Source organism: Taudactylus pleione, unplaced genomic scaffold (assembly GCF_031769625.1).
Source record: "Taudactylus pleione unplaced genomic scaffold, aTauple2 ptg000378l, whole genome shotgun sequence".
NCBI classification, from domain to species: domain Eukaryota; kingdom Metazoa; phylum Chordata; class Amphibia; order Anura; family Myobatrachidae; genus Taudactylus; species Taudactylus pleione.
In genome coordinates this window covers 8,058,353-8,084,194 of record NW_028284779.1, presented here as the reverse complement: position 1 = coordinate 8,084,194, position 25,842 = coordinate 8,058,353, and the positions used below count along the sequence as shown (strand labels likewise).

Sequence of the window (25,842 nt, the reverse complement as noted above, 5' to 3'; positions counted from 1 at the left end):
TATGAACGATATCGTTATCGTTCCGTGTGTATGCACTTTTAAAAAAAAACAAGTGGCTGCGATGGAAGATAATGTATAGAGCAATTCACAATACAGTCCTTTATAGGAGTGTCACTAAGAAGAAGCCCAGCCAAAAAAGTGGCGTGGCCTATTGTATTTCCTAAGCAGTGTGTATGGTGGAAATCAGACACTGCACCTTAGGTAACACAGGGGGAGATGTATCATTCATTCAATCAATCAGTCGATCAGCTTGTATGTGTCATTTTATAGAATGTACTTGGTGAATGCTGGCTATAGCAGAAGGTGATCATGAACCATGGCGGAGACAGTATTACGTTATGGGGAAGCGTACAACACATAGGGCCTGATTCTGAGTCGGGCGCAGCGGCGATATTGGAGGCAATGGAGCGATGTTTTTCGCCTACGCCTGAGTCGCACAATACATTCTGATTTTGATTGTACAGAGTCACAGAAGAAATGTAGACGCACAGTAGCAGTAATGTAAGGGGCGTTCCTGGATGGCGACTGACAGGTGACGGTGGTGGCTAAAAATATACACAAAGACGTTGACAGAGTGTCGCAGGTATATAGGTTTGATATAAAAGATCTACAGTAAAAAGGTTGACAATGTAGAGATAGACACCAAATGGTCAATAGTAGACAGGGACAAAAGGTCATCAGGTAAACAAAAGTCGACCACACAAATGGTCGACATGGATGAAGACAGACAGGTACAAAAGGACGACATTCAAATGGTTGACACAAAAATGCACGACACATTTTTTTTTGTTTTCTAAGCTTAATCTTCACTCTAACCCTATCCGTTGGGGTAAGTACCTAACACTAACCCTCCCTCCTAGAGCCTAATCCTAACCCTCCAGTAACTGCCTACAACTAACCCTAAAAAACCCCAAACAATAAAAAATAAAAAAAATGTATCGACCATTTTAATCTCGACCTTTTGACCCAGTCAACCTTTCGTACCTGTCTATCTTCACCCATGTTGACCTTTTGTCCCTGTCCACCTATTGAGTGTCTACCATTTGGTGTCTATCTAGACATTGTCAACCTTTTTACTGTAGATCTACTGACTGTAACCAGTGACGTGCAGTAAGGTCACATGGCGATGGGTCTGAGTGCTGGGAGCCTGTCTCACCCCTTACTCAATGTAACTCTCCCCTCACTACACTAAGCTTTAGTGTCCACTGATTCTCCTACCTGTATCACTGTGTCTTCTCTTGCTGCTGCTGACTTGAACTCCGATCTCTAAACACTGCACATCTGTGTCACATGACACATCCAAGGTGTCAATCCGTGCTCAAGGCATGCCCCACATACTCAGAGGCATGCCTCTATTAGCTCTTTTTCTGTGCAGCTTACTACCTGTGGTGTGGCCCCGCCCCCAGCTTTGCAAGCAGTGTCTGACTATACAGAAGTGAGGCTTAGCTGTTGCTGCCTCCTCTCTCGTCTCTGTGCAGTCCCAGGGAGCTCTATAAAGCTGGTGAGTGTTAACTATAAAAATTATTACAATAAACAAAGTTATATCATTCTAATCATTTTTATATCAAATCTCAGGAGTATGACAGTCTGCCTATCCTGACTGCACACCCCTGACTGGAACCCATATATTATATTATATATATGAAACATAGTGAATGGAAAATAACATTTCACATAAAAAGTGTCAGTTTAGGGTAAATAGAAGGGAATAGAAGGGAATTAACCACAAAGATTTATGTGAAGTTCATGTTAATTAGAAACAGCTGCTGACTTACCATTGGAAACCTAATCTGTGCCATGTATAGTCTGGGTTCACAATGAAAAAAATGTCACTACATATCCTGTGAGTGTTTGTAGACAACATGTTATAGGACGGGGACTGTATATCACAGCGACTGCGCTGCCTGTGTCCCAGTGACATATCTGCCATTTACTACAGGGTGCTAAGCCAGAACTCCAGTATAACAGTCATGCTGATGATTAATACGCACTGTCCAAATGAAAACAAAACAGTGTGTGTAAATGTGTATATTCACCCATATGCAGAGTCTGTCGACACCTAAATTTCATAAGAAGGTTGATCAAAGGCAGGCGATTACTAGAAAAGAGCTCATTTACATAATCAGGACTGTCTGTATTACATGTGTCCAGAGAATGAGGGGACATCAGGACTGCCCTTATTACAGGTGTCCAGAGAGTGAAGGGACATTGGAACCATCTGTATTACATGTGTCCTCAGAGTGAGGGGACATTGGGACTGTCTGTATTACATGTGTCCTGAGATTGAGGGGACAAAGGGACTATCTGTATTGTGTCCAGAAAATGAGGGGACATTGGGACTGTCTGTATCACGTGTGCTGAGAGTGAGGGGACACCGGGTCTGTCTGTATAACATGTGTCCTGAGAGTGAGGGAACATCAGGACTGTCTGTATTACATGTGTCCTGAGAGTGAGGGAACATCAGGACTGTCTGTATTACATGTGTCCTGAGAGTGAGGGAACATCAGGACTGTCTGTATTACATGTGTCCTGAAAGTGAAGGAACATCAGGACTGTCTGTATTACATGTGTCCAGAGAATGAGGGGACATCAGGACTGCCCTTATTACAGGTGTCCAGAGAGTGAAGGGACATTGGAACCATCTGTATTACATGTGTCCTCAGAGTGAGGGGACATTGGGACTGTCTGTATTACATGTGTCCTGAGATTGAGGGGACAAAGGGACTATCTGTATTGTGTCCTGAAAATGAGGGGACATTGGGACTGCCTGTATCACGTGTGCTGAGAGTGAGGGGACACCGGGTCTGTCTGTATAACATGTGTCCTGAGAGTGAGGGGACATCAGGACTGTCTGTATAACATGTGTCCTGAGAGTGAGGGAACATCAGGACTGTCTGTATTACATGTGTCCTGAGAGTGAGGGAACATCAGGACTGTCTGTATTACATGTGTCCTGATAGTGAGGGAACATCAGGACTGTCTGTATTACATGTGTCCTGAGAGTGAGGGAACATCAGGACTGTCTGTATTACATGTGTCCTAAGAGTGAGGGAACATCAGGACTGTCTGTATTACTTGTGTCCTGAGAGTGAGGGAACATCAGGACTGTCTGTATTACATGTGTCCTGAGAGTGAGGGAACATCAGGACTGTCTGTATTACATGTGTCCTGAGAGTGAGGGAACATCAGGACTGTCTGTATTACATGTGTCCTGAGAGTGAGGGAACATCAGGACTGTCTGTATTACATGTGTCCTGAGAGTGAGGGAACATCAGGACTGTCTGTATTACATGTGTCCTGAGAGTGAGGGAACATCAGGACTGTCTGTATTACTTGTGTCCTGAGAGTGAGGGAACATCAGGACTGTCTGTATTACATGTGTCCTGAGAGTGAGGGAACATCAGGACTGTCTGTATTACATGTGTCCTGAGAGTGAGGGAACATCAGGACTGTCTGTATTACATGTGTCCTGAGAGTGAGGGAACATCAGGACTGTCTGTATTACATGTGTCCTGAGAGTGAGGGAACATCAGGACTGTCTGTATTACATGTGTCCTGAGAGTGAGGGAACATCAGGACTGTCTGTATTACATGTGTCCTGAGAGTGAGGGAACATCAGGACTGTCTGTATTACTTGTGTCCTGAGAGTGAGGGAACATCAGGACTGTCTGTATTACATGTGTCCTGAGAGTGAGCGGACATCGGGACTGTCTGTATTACATGTGTCCTGAGAGTGAGGGAACATCAGGACTGTCTGTATTACATGTGTCCTGAGAGTGAGGGAACATCAGGACTGTCTGTATTACATGTGTCCTGAGAGTGAGCGGACATCGGGACTGTCTGTATTACATGTGTCCTGAGAGTGAGGGGACATCGGGACTGTCTGTATTACATGTGTCCTGAGAGTGAGGGGACATCAGGACTGTCTGCATTAGAGTCAGCAGTAGTTTCTATTCATCTCTCATTCTGTTATGTATACTATATATTGTTAAACATGAAAATGAGGGGACATTGGGACTGTCTGTATCACGTGTGCTGGGAGTGAGGGGACACCGGGTCTGTCTGTATTACATGTGTCCTGAGAGTGAGGGGACACAAGGGTCTGTCTGTATTACATGTGTGCTGAGAGTGAGGGAACATCAGGACTGTCTGTATTACATGTGTCCTGAGGGTGAGGGAACATCAGGACTGTCTGTATTACATGTCTCCTGAGAGTGAGGGGACATCGGGAGTGTCTGCATTAGAGTCAGCAGTAGTTTCTATTCATCTCTCATTCTGTTATGTATACTGTATATTGTTAAACATGAAAATGAGGGGACATTGGGACTGTCTGTATTACATGTGTCCTGAGAGTGAGGGAACATCAGGACTGTCTGTATTACATGTGTCCTGAGAGTGAGGGAACATCAGGACTGTCTGTATTACATGTGTCCTGAGAGTGAGGGAACATCAGGACTGTCTGTATTACATGTGTCCTGAGAGTGAGGGAACATCAGGACTGTCTGTATTACATGTGTCCTGAGAGTGATGGGACATCGGGACTGTCTGCATTACATTTGTCCTGAGAGTGAGGGGACATCGGGACTGTCTGCATTAGAGTCAGCAGTAGTTTCTATTCATCTCTCATTCTGTTATGTATACTGTATATTGTTAAACAAGAAAATGAGGGGACATTGGGAGTGTCTGTATTACGTGTGCTGAGAGTGAGGGGACACCGTGTCTATCTGTATTACATGTGTCCTGAGAGTGAGGGGACACAAGAGTCTGCCTGTATAACATGTGTCCTGAGAGGGAGGGAACATTAGGACTGTCTGTATTAAATGTGTCCTGAGAGTGAGGGAACATCGGGACTGTCTGTATTACATGTGTCCTGAGGGTGAGGGAACATCGGGACTGTCTGTATTACATGTGTCCTGAGAGTGAGGGGACATCGGGACTGTCTGTATTACATGTGTCCTGAGAGTGAGGGGACATCGGGACTGTCTGTATTACATGTCTCCTGAGAGTGAGGGGACATCGGGACTGTCTGCATTAGAGTCAGCAGTAGTTTCTATTCAACTCTCATTCTGTTATGTATACTATATATTGTTAAACATGAAAATGAGGGGACATTGGGACTGTCTGTATCACGTGTGCTTGGAGTGAGGGGACACCGGGTCTGTCTGTATTACATGTGTCCTGAGAGTGAGGGGACACAAGGGTCTGCCTGTATAACATGTGTCCTGAGAGGGAGGGAACATTAGGACTGTCTGTATTACATGTGTCCTGAGAGTGAGGGGACATCGGGACTGTCTGCATTACATGTGTCCTGAGATTGAGGGAACATCGGGACTGCCTGTATTACATGTGTCCTGAGAGTGAGGGAACATCAGGACTGTCTGCATTACATGTGTCCTGAGAGTGAGGGGATATCGGGACTGCCTGTATTACATGTGTCCTGAGAGTGATGGGACATCGGGACTGTCTGTATTACATGTGTCCTGAGAGTGATGGGACATCGGGTCTGTCTGTATAACATGTGTCCTGAGAGTGAGGGGACATCAGGACTGTCTGTATAACATGTGTCCTGAGAGTGAGGGAACATCAGGACTGTCTGTATTACATGTGTCCTGAGAGTGAGGGAACATCAGGACTGTCTGTATTACATGTGTCCTGAGAGTGAGGGAACATCAGGACTGTCTGTATTACATGTGTCCTGAGAGTGAGGGAACATCAGGACTGTCTGTATTACATGTGTCCTGAGAGTGAGGGAACATCAGGACTGTCTGTATTACATGTGTCCTGAGAGTGAGGGAACATCAGGACTGTCTGTATTACATGTGTCCTGAGAGTGAGGGAACATCAGGACTGTCTGTATTACTTGTGTCCTGAGAGTGAGGGAACATCAGGACTGTCTGTATTACATGTGTCCTGAGGGTGAGGGAACATCGGGACTGTCTGTATTACATGTGTCCTGAGAGTGAGGGGACATCGGGACTGTCTGTATTACATGTGTCCTGAGAGTGAGGGGACATCGGGACTGTCTGTATTACATGTGTCCTGAGAGTGAGGGGACATCGGGACTGTCTGCATTAGAGTCAGCAGTAGTTTGTATTTATCTCTCATTCTGTTATGTATACTATATATTGTTAAACATGAAAATGACGGGACATTGGGACTGTCTGTATCACGTGTGCTGGGAGTGAGGGGACACTGGGTCTGTCTGTATTACATGTGTCCTGAGAGTGAGGGGACACAAGGGTCTGTCTGTATAACATGTGCCCTGAGAGGGAGGGAACATCAGGACTGTCTGTATTACATGTGTCCTGAGAGTGAGGGGACATCGGGACTGTCTGCATTAGAGTCAGCAGTAGTTTCTATTCATCTCTCATTCTGTTATGTATACTGTATATTGTTAAACATGAAAATGAGGGGACATTGGGACTGTCTGTATTACATGTGTCCTGAGAGTGAGGGAACATCAGGACTGTCTGTATTACATGTGTCCTGAGAGTGAGGGAACATCAGGACTGTCTGTATTACATGTGTCCTGAGAGTGAGGGAACATCAGGACTGTCTGTATTACATGTGTCCTGAGAGTGATGGGACATCGGGACTGTCTGCATTACATTTGTCCTGAGAGTGAGGGGACATCGGGACTGTCTGCAGTAGAGTCAGCAGTAGTTTCTATTAATCGCTCATTCTGTTATGTATACTGTATATTGTTAAACATCTCCGCATGCTATATTAGAAAACACTAGTGATACTTTGTCATCCGCTCCAGTGGGATCAGCATAGGGATCATGAAAAGGACACTTACTTGGAGAGTAGGATAACGCAATTCTGCGCCCGGCGTCCGTCAATCACGGATAGCTCTTTCACTTTGCGTGTAGACAGATATAGGTCTTCCATGGAGTCCACGTCTTTCTGTCATGAGAAAGACAGTAAAGAGTCACTATATCCGCTCTGTGCCTGTGGCTATTACATTACATATATACTGTATGTAACGAGGAGATCTCTCCTAAAGATTCCCACATAGAGTAATCAGATTTCTAGATCTAAGAAATGTTTTTATATATCTGCTAATTGTACAACTGGACAAAAGCTACAGACATTTTTCAATGTTTTAAAGATAAAAACATGCGGTAAAGTGGAGAACAGTCAAGTTCTAGATTCATGGAAAATGCTTTATTACACCTGGATGACAGTTATGAAATGTCTCTGACAAGAACCATCTCATTACTGCGTCCGGAAATCCTCTCCCTCCGGACCCAACTTTGGGCTCAAGAGTATATGTTGTAGTAGTAACCATAGTAGCAGGGGGTCTAGCTGCTACAGGGACGTACAGTATGTGTCCAGACATGAAATCTGCTGGAGAACGGCTTCCGATGAGTGAATGAATAAATGTGACCTGTAAATGACAACATGGAGATGCGGTAGACCAACTACCAGAGGCTGGGAGGGAATCCCCATAATACATAGCTTGGAGTATTGCTTTTCCTGCAGAAGACCTCCCAGGGAACATCTCCAACCATCAACTCAGGGATCAGAGGCTAAGGGGGGTATTCAATTAGCCGCAGGGTCTTCCCCGCGACTAATTACTGCCAAAAATCACAGTGGCGCGGGGAAAGGCTATTCAATTAAATAGCCTTTTTCCCGCCCCGAAAAATCTTGATTCAGGCGTGGAAACCCCACTGATACCCTGTAAGCTGCGGAATCAATGGTTTTTTTCCCCACACGCGAACCAGATTTTGTGGTTTTTCCGCGGACTTTACCTCGCACCTCAATGAGCTGCGTGGTTTAGCCCGACTGCGCGGCCTCGCGTGCGTGGTAATCCCCTCTAACCGATTTGCTCCGGCGCGGCAAACAACCACGGAGTTTGAATACCCCCCTTAGTGACACAAAGTTAACCCATTCTCCTGATGACAGCACATCTCAGTCAGGGGGCCCAATCTTAAAATTAGGAAAAATTTGGCTAATTCAGAGGTTCCAAAACGTGGTCCTTAAGGCTCCCCAGCAGTTCAGGTTTTAGAGATATCTATGGTTGAGCACAGGTGACTTAATTAGTACCTCAGTCAATTTGACTTAACTACCTATGGTCAACCATGGATATCCCTAAAACCTGAACTGTTGGTGAGCCTTGAAGACCGCGTTTGGGAACCTCTGGGCTAATTCATTCCTAGCTATTGGAAAAAGACACCGTCACTGTAGTGTAGATCATAGATTACAGTGGCAAACACAGGATTTCTAGAGGGGGGTTTCCAAATGCTTGATTTTAGAGCGAGTGTGGCCAGTCCATGAAGAGGGCAGAATTAGTACTTATCCAGCTTTAATATGCGTCATACAATGTGTATTGTGTGTCATAATTCCAGCATATACAGGATCACAGTAAGTTATTTGCTGCGGCAGTAGGGCCATCCTGCCTGAGCTGAATATTTTTATTTTAGATATGAGCACCAATCCAGAGCATTGGAGCAAGTCCGGGAGTCTGGAGGAGCAGCAGCAGAAGAACCTAGCAATCCCTGGACATATATGTAAATATTGGGCTTTATAGCAGTGCATCCCTAACAGTGCAAGTTTTCCAGATCTCCTAGTTGGTGCACAGGTTATTTATTACTGACTGATACATGTTAAAAGATTCACAGGTGGTGCTAATTATTTAATCTGTGATACTGAGAAGAACATGCAGCACTAGTAAAATTCTATTATATTACTATTTCTACTGTGGTCATGGTATGTGCTGGGGAGGGGGTTTCCAGGCAGACGAAAACCCCCCCTGCGTTTGCCTATGGATCAGGGTGTAGATATTTCTCACTTGGGAAGACAATCTTTAGTGCCAGAAGTCATGAGCTTCTCCAATGCCTTCCGCCACTGGACCAAATACCACTAATTGCTTTCAGATAGGCACAATCACTAGTCGGGAGCAAGCTGACTCCAATTTACTAGGAACCGGTGAATATGACTAAGACAATGTGGCTTCATTAGAATATTAATCACCATTGGCCGGGTGATTCAGCTGCAACAGCCAAGACCTGGCAGAAGAGTGTCGGAAATTGGGCCACCCACACGACACTCATATATAATATTAAAGGGCAGGGTACATCACTCTGTACTGCGATGCGGCCTGAGGTTTCTAAATCCTTTTATCGCGTTACCTATTTATCACTTCTCACATGGAGACATGGAATATGCATTGTCATTGTCCATATTCAGCTAAACACTAACAAGCCTAATCGTTTTCCATCATAATTAAACCAATGCAGTAATTTTCATGGTTGCTGTAGAAGCCGCTGCTGTTACCACCCCGGATAACGTGCGCCGACAGCCACACCTGTTTACTATTAGCAACCTGAATCCAGGGAACGTTTGCGGTGAGAGGCTTCCAATTTACTCCTGGCTCATTCTCTTGTGTTTTCGTTTGTTTTGTAAGACTTTCACATTAAATTACATCGGGTCAGCAGTGGAATTTGGTTTTACCAGTCTGCCAAACTATAGAGGTCAGAACGCCGACATTAATGATCTTGTGTTGTTTTTGTTCTGAATTGGCCGGATTGTATCTAAATATATCACCGCCCTGCAGCGCTTTCAGCTATCACAGTTATTACATGTCTGCGTATGTAATGGGGACATTTTACAGGCTGAACCAATTTCATGAATGCAGCCAATATATTCACTAAAGCAGTCATCTCACTCATGCCTCATACATGTCTCTAGTTCCTGGAGAATTACTAAGCTGCTGCATTGTGCCTCATGCCTCAGTTAAGAAATGGCTATTCTACTCTGTCTCCACCTTGTGCATCATGCCTCAATAATGTTACCACTACTTCTTGAAGAATTCTATGGCTACATTCTCACCAGTATAGACGCGGCAACTTGCAATACCCCCTTCCCTTCCTGATGGGGCATACGGGCCCAGATTTTGATGCCTCATCGGCCAAAACTCTTATGTTGTAAGTAAATAGGGGATGGGTAGTGTTTTATTGAAAATAGGACGCATTTTGGGATAAATGGTGTTCTAAAGAGGATGTGGGTATGACGTGTTGACTTTGAGGTGAGTGGGTGGCATTGGGCGAAACTTATTCTAAGGGAATTTGGTGCTTACCACTGGGTTACTCCATGTGCAGTGGTCCAGGGGTTCCCACCTGACCATCTCCAATTTTGATAAAATGTTACATGAAGGTTGGCATATATTACATGAAGGTCGGCATATATTACATGAAGGTTGGCATATATTACATGAAGGTCGGCATATATTACATGAAGGTTGGCATATATGTCAGACTAACTTTGGGAACATTTGCGCTGACAATATGCAATAGTAGCAAAACTATGGCTCTCAAACTGGGGGTGGGTGCAACTGGCACCGATTCCGCAGTGCACAATCAGCAGGGTGGGGGTCCATCTTCTAAAATTAGCCAACTTGACATGGAATGACCCCGCTGTGATTAAGGGTAACGTGCGGCCCCTATTGAAGGTTACAGGGCAGCCCATGTGAACCTTGAAGTTTCTCAGGTTGCCCCACACTGGTGCAGATGATGAGTACACTTTAATTATTCTGCAGCAAACATGAAGGTCTTACTCACCTGTTTCAGAGAGGTGTTAGTTAGCAGGTCCTATGCAGCCATTCGCAGGTAAGAAAGAATGAGACATGCCAACAATTAGTCAGAAATATAAGATACAAAGTTTATACAAGAAGCATCTGACAGCCGTTCTACCTAGTCTATAGCCTGCAGCCATCTGATCTCTACATCCATGTAGTTTTAGCTGAAACAATTAACCAGATTCATTCTTATAACGAATAATTAGAAATTAAAGTGAATTTGGCAATAAGATTTTTTTAAATAAAAAAAATATACTGCATAGGTTATTCTATACAGTTCAATATTGCCTATAGCAGTGGTTCCCAAACTGTTTTGATATTCGGCACCCCAGAGTATCAGCATTTAATTCACGGCACCTCTAGGCCAAAAGTTTGTTCACCCCAGCAAGTGCTCCACGACACCCAGTTTGGGAACCACTGGCCTATAGTGTGAGAGTACATATAGCCCAGTGCACTAACAAGGGAAGATAAGCAAATGCTTAAAGGGTAACTCCACTCAGAAATCATGTTGTAATCTAAATAAAATCATTATGTTTGATACTGGAATAACACCTGCCTCTGTCAGAAATCACCCATTGAAAGCTCAGACACATACTATTGCTGCATTTCGACACATACAGTGTAAATACCTGACTTTCCTTGACAACCACTGAAGCAGTTTGTGCAGTCCACAGTCTGTTTCCATGGTTACAGGTGGTGCTGAGGAAGTTTAGTTATGCACAAGTTCCCTCAAATAGTGGCAAGAGTATGTATCTGAGTTTTCAAAAGGCAATTACAGGAGAAGTAATATTTTATTATCAGTTACTTATTTAGTGCCAGCATATTTCATGAGCTTTACAATTATTTGAATTACCTAAATTATTCTAGCAATAAGTGTCTCCCACAATGATTTTATTATTGCAAGATAATTGTTGAGTGGAGTTTTCATTTTTAATGCTGGTTCCGCAAACTAGTCTGTGAGCAGCTGATTACCTAATGCAGAGAGATAGACAGATTGTTAATAGATGTCTCTAGTGTTATTAATATGCTGTGTTGTTGATCCCAGATGAGAAAACTGAATATTTAGTGCATCTGCTCTTTACTATCTCACATAAAGCCACACTTGTAAGATGAGTCTAAAAAATAACTGGGTTTACTGAGAACACAGAATGACACTATATTCCGGAGAGAATTACAGTATTCCCACTACCCAACCGTATGGGATGTGGAGTCATGTGACATACCTGGTGTCTCTGATAGGCAGAAAACATTTTTTCAAACTCCTCCAGATCCAATATTTTAAACGCTCTGATGTCATCAATTTCATTCCAGATTGTTCCATTGATTTTGTCCTAAATTGAATGTAAAAGCGCAAATATGAACCACTGTTAACTTAATTAACAGTAAACTGGAAAACAGTAACACTGGTAAATGAGTATTTTTTGCTAAAAGCTAATCATAATAGAGGACCTCATTTATTTGCATATTTGCATGTAGTATCCTCCTCTATGCTTAACTGTGCCTAGTGCAGGGTGATGCTACAGTATAAGTATATTATCTGCTTCGCCATTGGTTCTTCTGGCATTGCCCACCCCAATGTCACATGCTCTGTATCCAGGCCACACCCTAAATTACTGCTCCGCAGACAGAGCTAAAACACTTCTATAGATGTCACATAAAGCCCTGCAACTGAAATATTATTATAGAATAATACTATTACATTTCTATTACATATGGACAATGTGACAGAAAGGATTAATACAAGAATTCAAGACATACAGGGCCTGGTTCAGACCCGCTCGCGAGCGCTATGCGCTCGCAAGCAGGTCGATGGTGGCCCAGGGCGCATGCGCAATGACGGAGCCTGCTCCGTCGTGAACATGCATGAGACCCTGCAAACCGTCGCTCCGGGTCTCGTACCAAGGGGGGCGTGCTGTCGATGTTGAGTGATAGCGCGCCCCCTTTGGTGGGCGGGCCGGGGGCATGGCTGCCCAGACGGAGGCGTTCCCATGGGAACGCCTTCCGTCTGGGGCCGGCCCCACTGACATCACAAGTGATGTCAGAGGAGAGATTCCGGCTCTGTTAGAGCTGAAAGCACTCTTGGGCTTGCGGCAACGAGACCCTACCACAAGGGTCTCGTCACAAGCCCGATGGTCGCGATGGTCTTGACCATCGCAATCATCATCATGGCCGCTCGCTATAGCTGTGGGTGGTCACCCACAGCTATGCGAGCGGCCGTGTGGCCGCTCAAAAAAACCAGAGGGCCGGCCCTGATTCAGAGCGCTGTCAGACCGTCCGGCTCTGAATCAGGCCCACGGTATATACAAGTGTATTATTCTGTGTGGAGAATGGCTCTTTACTGTATGTTGCAAAGCATTTTGTTTTTAGCAAAACATTTCCCATATAACTTATTAACTTTATTTTAAACATAACACTGAGCTCAGCAAACAGCAGAGATTCCACGTAAGTAAAACAACTCAGGGATCATGTGCTAAACACTGCCGAATAAGTGAAAACTGTAAACTTACTGACTTGGAGAACACTGTACCCATTCCGGGTCATTAAATTAAGTTATTGCAAAGTGAAAAAAAAATAAAAATAAATAAATCTCTTTTTATACGATAAACTTTATGCAAGTGAGCAAATTGTTCCTCTTCAGCCTAAATATTTTGTTGGCGGTTCACAATGATTTCACAACCTGTAACAAAGTTTCTCTGTGAGTTTACGAGCTTTAATCGGCAACTATTGCCCCACTCTCACCCCTGATATATGAACTGACGCAGACTGTAAATTCAAAACTTTATGTGGATAAATAATCCACGAAATTAAGGGGGATCCAGCATTAAAGGACTCTATCATCCGGGAATATAATTTCCTTCCATCGCCCTAGGATATGAAAAAAATAAAAACCCAGGCCTGCGTCTTGTGCGCAATTGTATTTACATAACAGATACAGCTCAAGGCAGCCATAAACAATATATCAGGGAAGATGATAGAACTCTGTGGAAGTGGAGATGCTATTAACATAAACTATAAAAATGTACAGATACTGTATATTGTAGAAGTTACAGCCCCTATTATTCCCATAGCTAAGTGCATGGCACTGATCTGAACCTCTGTACAAGGCTGCAGCCTGTAGGGTATGTTGGTGCTTTAGCAGTACCCATGCTGTGGCTGACTGATGAATGTATATAAGAGGAGAAGGTGACGGAGGAACACCGGGTCACTCAGGAACAATTTATGTACATGGACCTCAGAGCACTGCGATGTAATTCACCACCTCAATAGGTGCCAGGGATTTACAGCAGACGCAAACTGGGGCCAAGAATGCTTCAATCTGACCCCCCCCCACATATACTGCCTTATCAGGCGTTAGCAGAACACAGAACATGGAGAGTACTTTTTAAGATATCTTCCCTTTGTGATCAGAGTAATTGGCAAGCACTGCAATAACTCCCAGATCTTTATGCCTTTTCACAATTTTATTACACTGTAATTATGAAAACATATAAGACAGTTCACTTCACTGACCGGGTAACACGTGTTTGTGCTTTAAATTCAGACTGCACAGCATTATAACATCTTAAAAAGCATGATTCATATTTCACAATGCCCCGCTGTAAAGAAACAGCGGACTGGAGTAACTCATTATAATAGAATAAGGACTACTGCTGGAAATCACAAATAAAAACCCAGAATTACTGTACACCGATAGGACAAGAACTGATGAAGATGTACTGTTACATTCTGTGCTATAATGTACTGCTACATTCTGTTCTATAATATACTGCTACATTCTGTTCTATAATATACTGCTACATTCTGTTCTATAATATACTGCTACATTCTGTTCTATAATATACTGCTACATTCTGTTCTATAATATACTGCTACATTCTGTTCTATAATATACTGCTACATTCTGTTCTATAATATAATGCTACATTCTGTTCTATAATATACTGCTACATTCTGTTCTATAATATAATGCTACATTCTGTTCTATAATGTACTGTTACATTCTGTGCTATAATGTACTGCTACATTCTGTTCTATAATGTACTGCTACATTCTGTTCTATAATGTACTGCTACATTCTGTTCTTTAATATAATGCTACATTCTGTTCTATAATATACTGCTACATTCTGTTCTATAATATACTGCTACATTCTGTTCTATAATATACTGCTACATTCTGTTCTATAATATACTGCTACATTCTGTTCTATAATATACTGCTACATTCTGTTCTATAATATACTGCTACATTCTGTTCTATAATATAATGCTACATTCTGTTCTATAATATACTGCTACATTCTGTTCTATAATATACTGCTACATTCTGTTCTATAATATACTGCTACATTCTGTTCTATAATATACTGCTACATTCTGTTCTATAATATAATGCTACATTCTGTTCTATAATATACTGCTACATTCTGTTCTATAATATACTGCTACATTCTGTTCTATAATATAATGCTACATTCTGTTCTATAATATACTGCTACATTCTGTTCTATAATATACTGCTACATTCTGTTCTATAATATACTGCTACATTCTGTTCTATAATGTACTGCTACATTCTGTTCTATAATATAATGCTACATTCTGTTCTATAATGTACTGTTACATTCTGTGCTATAATGTACTGCTACATTCTGTTCTATAATGTACTGCTACATTCTGTTCTATAATGTACTGCTACATTCTGTTCTTTAATATAATGCTACATTCTGTTCTATAATATACTGCTACATTCTGTTCTATAATATACTGCTACATTCTGTTCTATAATATACTGCTACATTCTGTTCTATAATATACTGCTACATTCTGTTCTATAATATACTGCTACATTCTGTTCTATAATATACTGCTACATTCTGTTCTATAATATAATGCTACATTCTGTTCTATAATATACTGCTACATTCTGTTCTATAATATACTGCTACATTCTGTTCTATAATATACTGCTACATTCTGTTCTATAATATACTGCTACATTCTGTTCTATAATATACTGCTACATTCTGTTCTATAATATACTGCTACATTCTGTTCTATAATATAATGCTACATTCTGTTCTATAATATACTGCTACATTCTGTTCTATAATATACTGCTACATTCTGTTCTATAATGTACTGTTACATTCTGTGCTATAATGTACTGCTACATTCTGTTCTATAATGTACTGCTACATTCTGTTCTTTAATATAATGCTACATTCTGTTCTATAATATACTGCTACATTCTGTTCTATAATATACTGCTACATTCTGTTCTATAATATACTGCTACATTCTGTTCTATAATGTACTGTTACATTCTGTGCTATAATGTACTGCTACATTCTGTTCTATAATGTACTGCTACATTCTGTTCTATAATGTACTGCTACATTCTGTTCTATAATATACTGCTACATTCTGTTCTATAATATACTGCTACATTCTGTTCTATAATATACTGCTACATTCTGTTCTTTAATATAATGCTACATTCTGTTCTATAATATACTGCTACATTCTGTTCTATAATATACTGCTACATTCTGTTCTATAATATAATGCTACATTCAGTGCTATAATGTACTGCTACATTCTGTTCTATAATATACTGCTACAATCCATTCTATGACATACTGCTACATCATGTTCTATAATGTACTGCTACATAATGTACTGATACTGTACATTCCATGATGTGCTGTTACATTCTGCTCTATAGAGTACTGATTCTGTACATTCCATGATGTGCTGTTACATTCTGTTCTATAATGTACTGCTACATAATGTACTGATACTGTACATTCCATGATGTGCTGTAACATTCTGTTCTATAATGTACTGATACTGTACATTCCATGATGTGCTGTTATATTCTGTTCTACAATATATTGCTACAATCCATTCTATGACGTACTGCTACATCATGTTCTATAATGTACTGCTACATTCCATGATGTACTGTTACAGTACATTCTGTTCTATAATGTACTGCTACATAATGTACTGATACTGTACATTCCATGATGTGCTGTTACATTCTGTTCTATAATGTACTGCTACATAATGTACTGATACTGTACATTCCATGATGTGCTGCTACATTCTGTACTATAATGTACTGCTACATAATGTACTGATACTGTACATTCCATGATGTGCTGCTACATTCTGTACTATAATGTACTGCTACATAATGTACTGATACTGTACATTCCATGATGTGCTGCTACATTCTGTACTATAATGTACTGCTACATAATGTACTGATACTGTACATTCCATGATGTGCTGCTACATTCTGTACTATAATGTACTGCTACATAATGTACTGATACTGTACATTCCATGATGTGCTGCTACATTCTGTACTATAATGTACTGCTACATAATGTACTGATACTGTACATTCCATGATGTGCTATTACATTCTGTTCTATAATGTACTGCTACATTCTGTTCTATAATATACTGCTACATTCTGTTCTATAATATACTGCTACATTCTGTTCTATAATATAATGCTACATTCTGTGCTATAATGTACTGCTACATTCTGTTCTATAATATACTGCTACATTCTGTTCTTTAATATAATGCTACATTCTGTTCTATAATATACTGCTACATTCTGTTCTATAATATACTGCTACATTCTGTTCTATAATATAATGCTACATTCTGTGCTATAATATACTGCTACATTCTGTTCTATAATATACTGCTACATTCTGTTCTATAATATAATGCTACATTCTGTGCTATAATGGACTGCTACATTCTGTTCTATAATATACTGCTACAATCCATTCTATGACATACTGCTACATCATGTTCTATAATGTACTGCTACATAATGTACTGATACTGTACATTCCATGATGTGCTGTTACATTCTGCTCTATAGAGTACTGATTCTGTACATTCCATGATGTGCTGTTACATTCTGTTCTATAATGTACTGCTACATAATGTACTGATACTGTACATTCCATGATGTGCTGTTACATTCTGCTCTATAGAGTACTGATTCTGTACATTCCATGATGTGCTGTTACATTCTGTTCTATAATGTACTGCTACATAATGTACTGATACTGTACATTCCATGATGTGCTGTAACATTCTGTTCTATAATGTACTGATACTGTACATTCCATGATGTGCTGTTATATTCTGTTCTACAATATATTGCTACAATCCATTCTATGACGTACTGCTACATCATGTTCTATAATGTACTGCTACATTCCATGATGTACTGTTACAGTACATTCTGTTCTATAATGTACTGCTACATAATGTACTGATACTGTACATTCCATGATGTGCTGTTACATTCTGTTGTATAATGTACTGCTACATAATGTACTGATACTGTACATTCCATGATGTGCTGCTACATTCTGTACTATAATGTACTGCTACATAATGTACTGATACTGTACATTCCATGATGTGCTGCTACATTCTGTACTATAATGTACTGCTACATAATGTACTGATACTGTACATTCCATGATGTGCTGCTACATTCTGTACTATAATGTACTGCTACATAATGTACTGATACTGTACATTCCATGATGTGCAGCTACATTCTGTACTATAATGTACTGCTACATAATGTACTGATACTGTACATTCCATGATGTGCTGCTACATTCTGTACTATAATGTACTGCTACATAATGTACTGATACTGTACATTCCATGATGTGCAGCTACATTCTGTACTATAATGTACTGCTACATAATGTACTGATACTGTACATTCCATGATGTGCTATTACATTCTGTTCTATAATGTACTGCTACATAATGTACGTGCTGCTACATTCTGTACTATAATGTACTGCTACATAATGTACTGATACTGTACATTCCATGATGTGCTGTTACATTCTGTTCTATAATGTACTGATACTGTACATTCCATGATGTACTGCTACATTCTGTTCTATAATGTACTGATACTGTACATTCCATGATGTGCTGCTACATAATGTACTGATACTGTACATTCCATGATGTGCTGTTACATTCTGTTCTATAATGTACTGATACTGTACATTCCATGATGTACTGCTACATTCTGTTCTATAATGTACTTATACTGTACATTCCATGATGTACTGCTACATTCTGTTCTATAATGTACTGCTACATAATGTACTGATACTGTACATTCCATGATGTGCTGTTACATTCTGTTCTATAATGTACTGATACTACATATTCCATGATGTGCTGCTACATTCTGTACTATAATGTACTGCTACATTTGCATCCTTTGTACCCATGGAAACAGTGAGTGCAATTCCCAGACTGTTTGCATGGTTACAGATTTGCTCGTAACCGCCTCTTAAATTATCGCCAAAGTGTGTTTCTGCATTTTAAGCTGCCAATTTCAGGTATGTAAAGCACCAGGAGACAGTCTAGTAAGCTGTAATAACCAATATAATGTTTTTGAATGGGCAGCATCATTTTTGATGGTAGCTACCCTTCCACGAATGCCATGAGAGAACTAACTTGTGCAAAAATACTTTTTGTTACTGTAAATATTCTTCCCCACAGCACTAGGAAAGACCTCACAGAAGAGGAATAGATATCCCAAGTTACAGAGATCCAGAACGCTCGTACCCTTCAACAACACTCACTATACATCAGCACTTCCAGTTCCACTGACAAAGAATAATGGCTCCTTTGTGGCGTTAAAAAGACCCTTAAGATGTAGGAATAGTTTTTCGCACTGGTGGGACAGAAGGTGTGAGAACACACAAAGAGGCCAAATTTTCCAGGAGCTACAATTCACCCCCCCCCCCCCCAAAAACATTTAATGAAAGTACAAGAAAAGTTTATGAAGCCGTAGTATAAACATTTCTACTATACATTAATGTTGATTTTGGAAATGCTAAGTTTAAAATGTTCTTTTTTGGGTATAATGCCTAAAATATCATCTAGGATAAATTTAAAGCAGTTCTTTGTTTTAAATCTTTAGTCTGTGTATCTCTCGGCCTCAACAGAGCTTAACCAGGTAAAAGGCAAGTGTTATATAATATTACATGCCAGTATTTCAGGTGTAGTTAAAGACGCTTTGTCTAGACATTCTTTATCAGAGATAGAAAATCAGAGAAAAATACAATAATTTAATATTATACAGAGTGGAACACTCACTAGTGCCGTCTTCTTCAGAGCCGTAACTAGACTTGGTGCCCTGTGACAGAAAGAGCATTGGCGCCCCCCTCATTTTTCAAAGGGACATTATTGCACCCAAAACAGGGCCATGGCTTCATGGGGAAGGGCCAGGGAAGAGATAGGAGAGGCCAGGAGATGCTGGGGATGAAATAAGAGGAAGCTACAAGCAAGAATGATAATAAACAGAAATTTGACAGGCCCAAACAGCGCCCCCTGACCTGTGGTGCCCTGTGCGATGGCACCGGCTGCACTACCCTAGCTACGGCCCTGGTCTTCTTACTCCATTACATAGCTGCTATTGCAAAGCATAGCATGTCAGTTAAGCTTCTGTGATATTACTGCTCTAGCTGCAAGTCCACAAGCTTGTCATTTACACTTGATGGGTCAAATGGATAAGCACCTCCATCCTAACATGGCAAACAGCTGCAAAGCGATTTAAGAGAGCTTGATTTTCATAATGAGGGCCCCATTTATCAATGAAGCATAATCCCTTTAGCAAGCATCCTTTCTGGATTTAACAAACAGCGGTAATCATGAGATAGCAGTTTGTAAAGGTAAAGATGGTAGGTGGTGTCACCATACTGTGACATCTTGGAAATGACCAAACCTGCATCAGTTGTAATCTGACATCTCGTGAGTCAGTTTGAGCACCGGCTAGGCTGCCCATGGCAAGGCAACGTGAATTATCGGAGTTCGAACGGGGCATGATAGTGGGTGCCCAACGGATGGGACATCCCATTTCCGACATTGTGCGGACATTCAACATCCCTGATCTACGGTGTCTCCCGTGTGTATCACATGAAAGGCATTACCACCCACCGGAGATTGTGCAGTGGCCGACCACAGGTTCATAATGATCGCAGCCATCAGCATCTGACCTGAATTGTCCACATTCAATGCAGGAGATACCAGATGCATATCGAGCAGGTCAGTGCAGTGATCTTTAGTTTCCATGGGATATGGTAGCAGAAGACCAACCAGAGTACCCGTTGACACTACAACAAGGGACACACCACGCCTCACCCGGGCTTCTGATGTCGCTAATTGGACCCTGGAGGACTGGCAACATGTGGTGTGGTCCGATGAGTCATGGTTCCAGTTGTTTCGGGCTCATGGTGGGGTTCGGGTGTGGCGCAGACACGATGAGGCCTAGGCACCTTGCAGGCTGGTGGTGGTTATATAATGGCGTGGGGTGTGTTCGCATGGCATGAGTTGGGTCCGCTGGTGCCCCTGAACCTGTCATTGACCGGTAACCACTACGTTGCATTGCTTGGTGACCATTTGCAGCCCCTCGTGGACTTCATGTAACAAGCTGTGGGAAGCTGTGGGAAGCTATCTATGGGTCACCATCTCTCCAGAGGTCTTCCATCCACTTGTGGAATTGATGCCACTCGAGTTGTTGCACTTCGGCGGGCTAGAGGGGGTCCTACACGATACTCATCTCATGACTTTTGGCACTTCAGGGTATTTAGCTCAGTAATACACAGTATTTGCTATAAATCAAATACTGTCTTTAATTGACCTCAAAACATTATTTATTTTGTTTAATTTTCATTCTCTGTGAATGAAACAAAGTTATCTACATGTCTTGGGGATGCCTTTAACCAAAACGATAACCACGATTTTACCAGGTTTCATGGACATTTCACCACTGGGGGGCACTGCAGTATCGGAGACGGATAAGGATAGGGTAAGTTACGTTCAATGACTTCCCATTAAGGGTACAATCTAGCATTATAGGTTTGCTGGCTGCATTTACCAGGCAGGGAATAGAGCAGTGCTTTCCAGCCTCAGTCCACAATGCACATGAACAGTCCAGGTTTTAAAGACAGCCATATTTTAGCACAATGTACTATGAGGATTGAGGTTGGGAAACACTGGAATAGAATATTACTGGGGCCTGCATTTGTGATTATTTTCACTGGCAAATGGAATAGACCTGTGGCCTGTCACAGGAGTAACATATTGATGCAAAGAGGACTGAAATGTTTATGAATTATTTTCCTTCATGACAGCTGGCTTTCATAGCACAAGTAGGAGAACTCATATACGTGCATGTGTGTATATATATATATATATATATATATATATACACACACACATATATACAGTATATATATATATATATGTATATATACATATATATATATATACATACACACACATATACAGTATATATATATACATACATATATATATATATATATATATATATATACACACACACATATACAGTATATATATATACATACATATATATATATATATATATATATATATACACACACACACACAATACAGTGCTCCGGCACTCCTCCACACAGTGTAAATGGGCGTACAGCCCCAGCTTGCTCCGATGCCCTCCAAGGAGGATAGCACCCCCAAATTATTATGCAAACAATATCCAGACGGCACTCGGAGACTGGTGAACAAAGTACCCTCAACGGAGGGAATTTATTGTGGGTCGACGTTTCGGGGTATTGTACCCCTTCTTCAGGACTACATGTTGTCCTGAGGAAGGGGTACAATACCCCGAAATGTCGACCCACAATCAATTCCCTCCGTTGAGGGTACTTTGTTCACCAGTCTCCGAGTGCCGCCTGGATATTGCTTATATATATATAAGTCCAGATCACCGGCACTCACGGGTTCCACAATGTCTTGGGCCGGGTGCCCTCCACAGTCAGTCGCTGCCAAACAGGACGAACTGAACATAATCTCCACAATCAAGTGGAGATTATATATATATATATATATTTATATATAACCGAGTAGAACCGAGCCTGCACATCCCTAATATATATATATATATATATATATATATATATATATATATATATATATATATATATATACACACATATATATATAAAAAGGGGAATTCCCCGATTCCTGCCAGTAGGGGGCAGTGTTCACAGCAGAGCTGACAGCTGATGACTGGCTGTTGATGGGTTAGATTGGGAGTGATGGAGGGGTTACTGTGTCCGCTCTTTGTTGTTGTTGTTGCTTTTTTTACATAGAACAATCGTTTCCAGAAGCCCTCATTATAATCTTGCAGAAATTCTCTGCCATTTAGATAAAAATAGTTGTAATAAAAGCAGAAGACATTCTTGTTGCATTCCTCCCGTCCCAGGACACTTCTATGGAATACTTCACATGAGGCCCAGCGCGAGCAATCAGCTGCACTTACTGGGTTTCTGAGACAGCTGTCCAACCCCAGAGAGCGAAATGTTATCAGGGATGAAACAGCGAGGGAATGACGGGGAAATGGGGGATTTTAGCAAAAGCCTCTGTATTATCATCAAACAGACAAGTGTCTGATCAGTGAGCAACCACTCCTCCAATGTCTGCATACAATGCATCGCATTCATCCTTTATGGCTCAGTGGTTAAAATGGAGCCTTGCAGCACTGGGCCTTGAGTTCAATCCCAACTAGCGGTAACTGCCTCCTTACTATATTGACCCTAGTGGGGGGGGGGGTCTCCTGGGCTGCCAGGAGATCTATTGGGTCCCAGTACTAGGGGGCCTGGCAACATGCCGATACGAATACTGAGGCCTGCTTTACATGCTGCGCCTTCTACTAAAGGGGGTGTGGTCACACCATCCTGGAGGCGTGGCTGGACCTCGTCAGCAAGCCAAGGCTCTGCACAGGCCTGGGCACTTTGTACCTGCTCCCTCCCTTATCTACTCCCTATGGGTGTCTGTGGCAGAGAAATTAGACTGTAAGCTCAACTGTGTCAGGAAATAAAGTGTATAAAGGTTGTACAGTGTTGTGTAATATGCTGGCACAATACTATGTACTGTATATCAGATTATTGTAGAACATGCCTTCATCAGTCCTCTCCCTTAGACAATCGCGACAGAAGAGTCACAACTCTTAGGACGCCTAAGTAACATTCAGATATTCGCCCCCTCCTTCAATAGAAACTATTACATGCTGTAGACTTGCACCGGTGACCTGTATATACCATCATCTCCTCCCCATTGCCTACAGCGGCACCAAGCCTTTGGGTTCAGCCGCCCTGCTGCGTATTTGGGTATTATGAATGTTTATAATGCTCGTCCATGTCCTGTAATGTTCTGTACGTCACTTTCTCCTTGTTTTATTCATGCAGTTTCTGTGCTTTGTAAGGTGTTGCGGACCCCTTGTGTTCGCCATATAAATTCAGGATGATAATAATTTGTATTGTGGCGCAGAATGACATTTATCCCCCTGTCCCCAGCTATGGTATAATTCCCGCTTGAGTTTGTTACACAAAGAGCTGAGAACGTGTCTGGTTCTCTCCCCAAGTACATTTGTTTCCAATGAATATCATTAACCATGTCATGTATAATTAAAAGACAAAGGCATCCAGCTCTCATATAATCTCTTACATAATGCCTAGAAGCCTGTGAACAAGCTGCTGTGTCACCCTACATATGTGTGATGGTCCCGTGTCTCTGTCTGTGTGTGTGCCAATCTACGCCTCCTGCTTACTGGGATAAATACATACAGGTGTCACTAACATACTGGAAACAGCCCAGACCGCTGTGACATGAATGCGGCCACCCATCCCTGCTCCGTCTTCTGATGCGGGGCGGAGACGCGTCTGTGGCTCGGTGGGATAATTCGCACCAGACAGGAACTTCAGGATCTGGACAGATTTATATGTGGAATGCCCATGCTGGGTAACAGGGAGGTGACAGCTATTATATTCATATACTATATAAAAAAACACTTTAGGGGAGAAGGTTATAAAATCGGGAAGGCACAAAAACGCAATAAATTGTCCTTTAATAGTGGTAAATAAATCAAATATTGTATAAAAATGAAATCGCTTTTATCTTTATAGCAAGCTTTAAGGAACCACCTAACTCCAAATTTGCTGAATACCTCCCAAAAGCAATAAGTATACCCCTCAGAAGCGAGCGCCCCCTAGCTGCAATATGACATAGGGCCTGATTCAGAGCCGCTTGTAAGCGGCCGCTCGTTCGCTCTCAGCGATGTTCGCACAACTGCGCATGCGTATGGGTCATAATGCACATGCGCAAAACAGTCATTGCAATCGGGAATTGTGCGCTCGCAAAACAGCGAGGGGCTGCTAATTTGATTGACAGAATGTACCATTTGTGGGTGGTAACAGGGGAAGGTGCTTGAAAAAGGGGGAGTGGAGATCCAAACGCAGGCGTGCCCAACGTTCAAAAGGGCGTTTAATGGGAGTGCATAATTAGTAAAGGAGCGTCATCGACCACGTCACTTGGTTGTCTTTTAGCCTGAACTGCTCACAGTGATAGCGGTAAGAAAAACCTACCACAAGCACTGCGAGCAGTTCTGATGCCTTTCGATGTACCCGATTAATCAAATAAATACCGGAGATGACGTGTGATGCGAACGGCAAAGGGCGTCTTTACAAAATAGCGAGCGCATTTTTCGTTCGCTCGCTCAGACATAGAGGCGTCAACAAACCGCAAAAAGCGAACGCTCAATTGAAATAGCCGGCCCCTTTTTTGGAACGACCGTCCGCAAATAGCGTCCGGCTCTGAATCAGGCCCATAATTCCATACAAGGTAACAGAAGGTGATGAAGGGCTCTGTACTGTACCTCGTTCAGCTTGGACCAGTTGAAAGACTTCAGTGGGTGCGATGGTTGGGGGATCGATTTTTTCCTCAAGTTGGTTCCAGAGTTAAAGGAGTTGAGGGGCGGAGCCTGCATGCCCATACTGAAGAAGGGAGGAGCTCCGGGCGGTGGTGGGGGTCCCCCTGGTGGTGGTGGAGGCGGAGGAGGCGGTGGGAAACAGGGAAAAGCTTGTGGTGGTGGTGGTAAATTCTCAGGCAAAGGAGGAGGAGGAGGAGGAGAAAAGGGACCCCCAGGGGGCGGGGGAGGAGGAAACGGTAAAGATTCACCATTCTGAAAAACACAAAATGCAGATTCTTATAGAGCATAGCAGAATATATAATGGCGCTATAAGAGCCCTACATACGTGTCTCGGGACAGCATTGTTCATTTTATTAACCTTGTTCCTCATCAGTTGCCTTCTTCTTATTATTGCTACTCGGTCATTACCAACTCACTAACTCGCC

The 25,842-nt window shown here is 41.9% G+C and overlaps 1 protein-coding gene across 5 annotated transcripts in view; it reads right to left on the bottom strand.

Moving 5' to 3' along the window:
* Window positions 1-25,842, bottom strand: part of DAAM2 (dishevelled associated activator of morphogenesis 2) — a 319,828-nt gene that overhangs the window by 65,758 nt on the left and 228,228 nt on the right. For 4 of the 5 annotated variants that reach the window (XM_088445364.1, XM_088445366.1, XM_088445365.1 and 1 more), the window contains exons 14-17: window positions 25,364-25,669; window positions 11,803-11,910; window positions 10,563-10,592; window positions 6,800-6,906 (exon numbers count right to left, since the gene is read on the bottom strand). In XM_088445364.1, the coding sequence (XP_088301490.1) occupies window positions 6,800-6,906; window positions 10,563-10,592; window positions 11,803-11,910; window positions 25,364-25,669 (551 nt within the window). The remainder of the gene's footprint in view (window positions 1-6,799; window positions 6,907-10,562; window positions 10,593-11,802; window positions 11,911-25,363; window positions 25,670-25,842) is intronic. The other variant, XM_088445368.1, reaches the window with a different exon arrangement.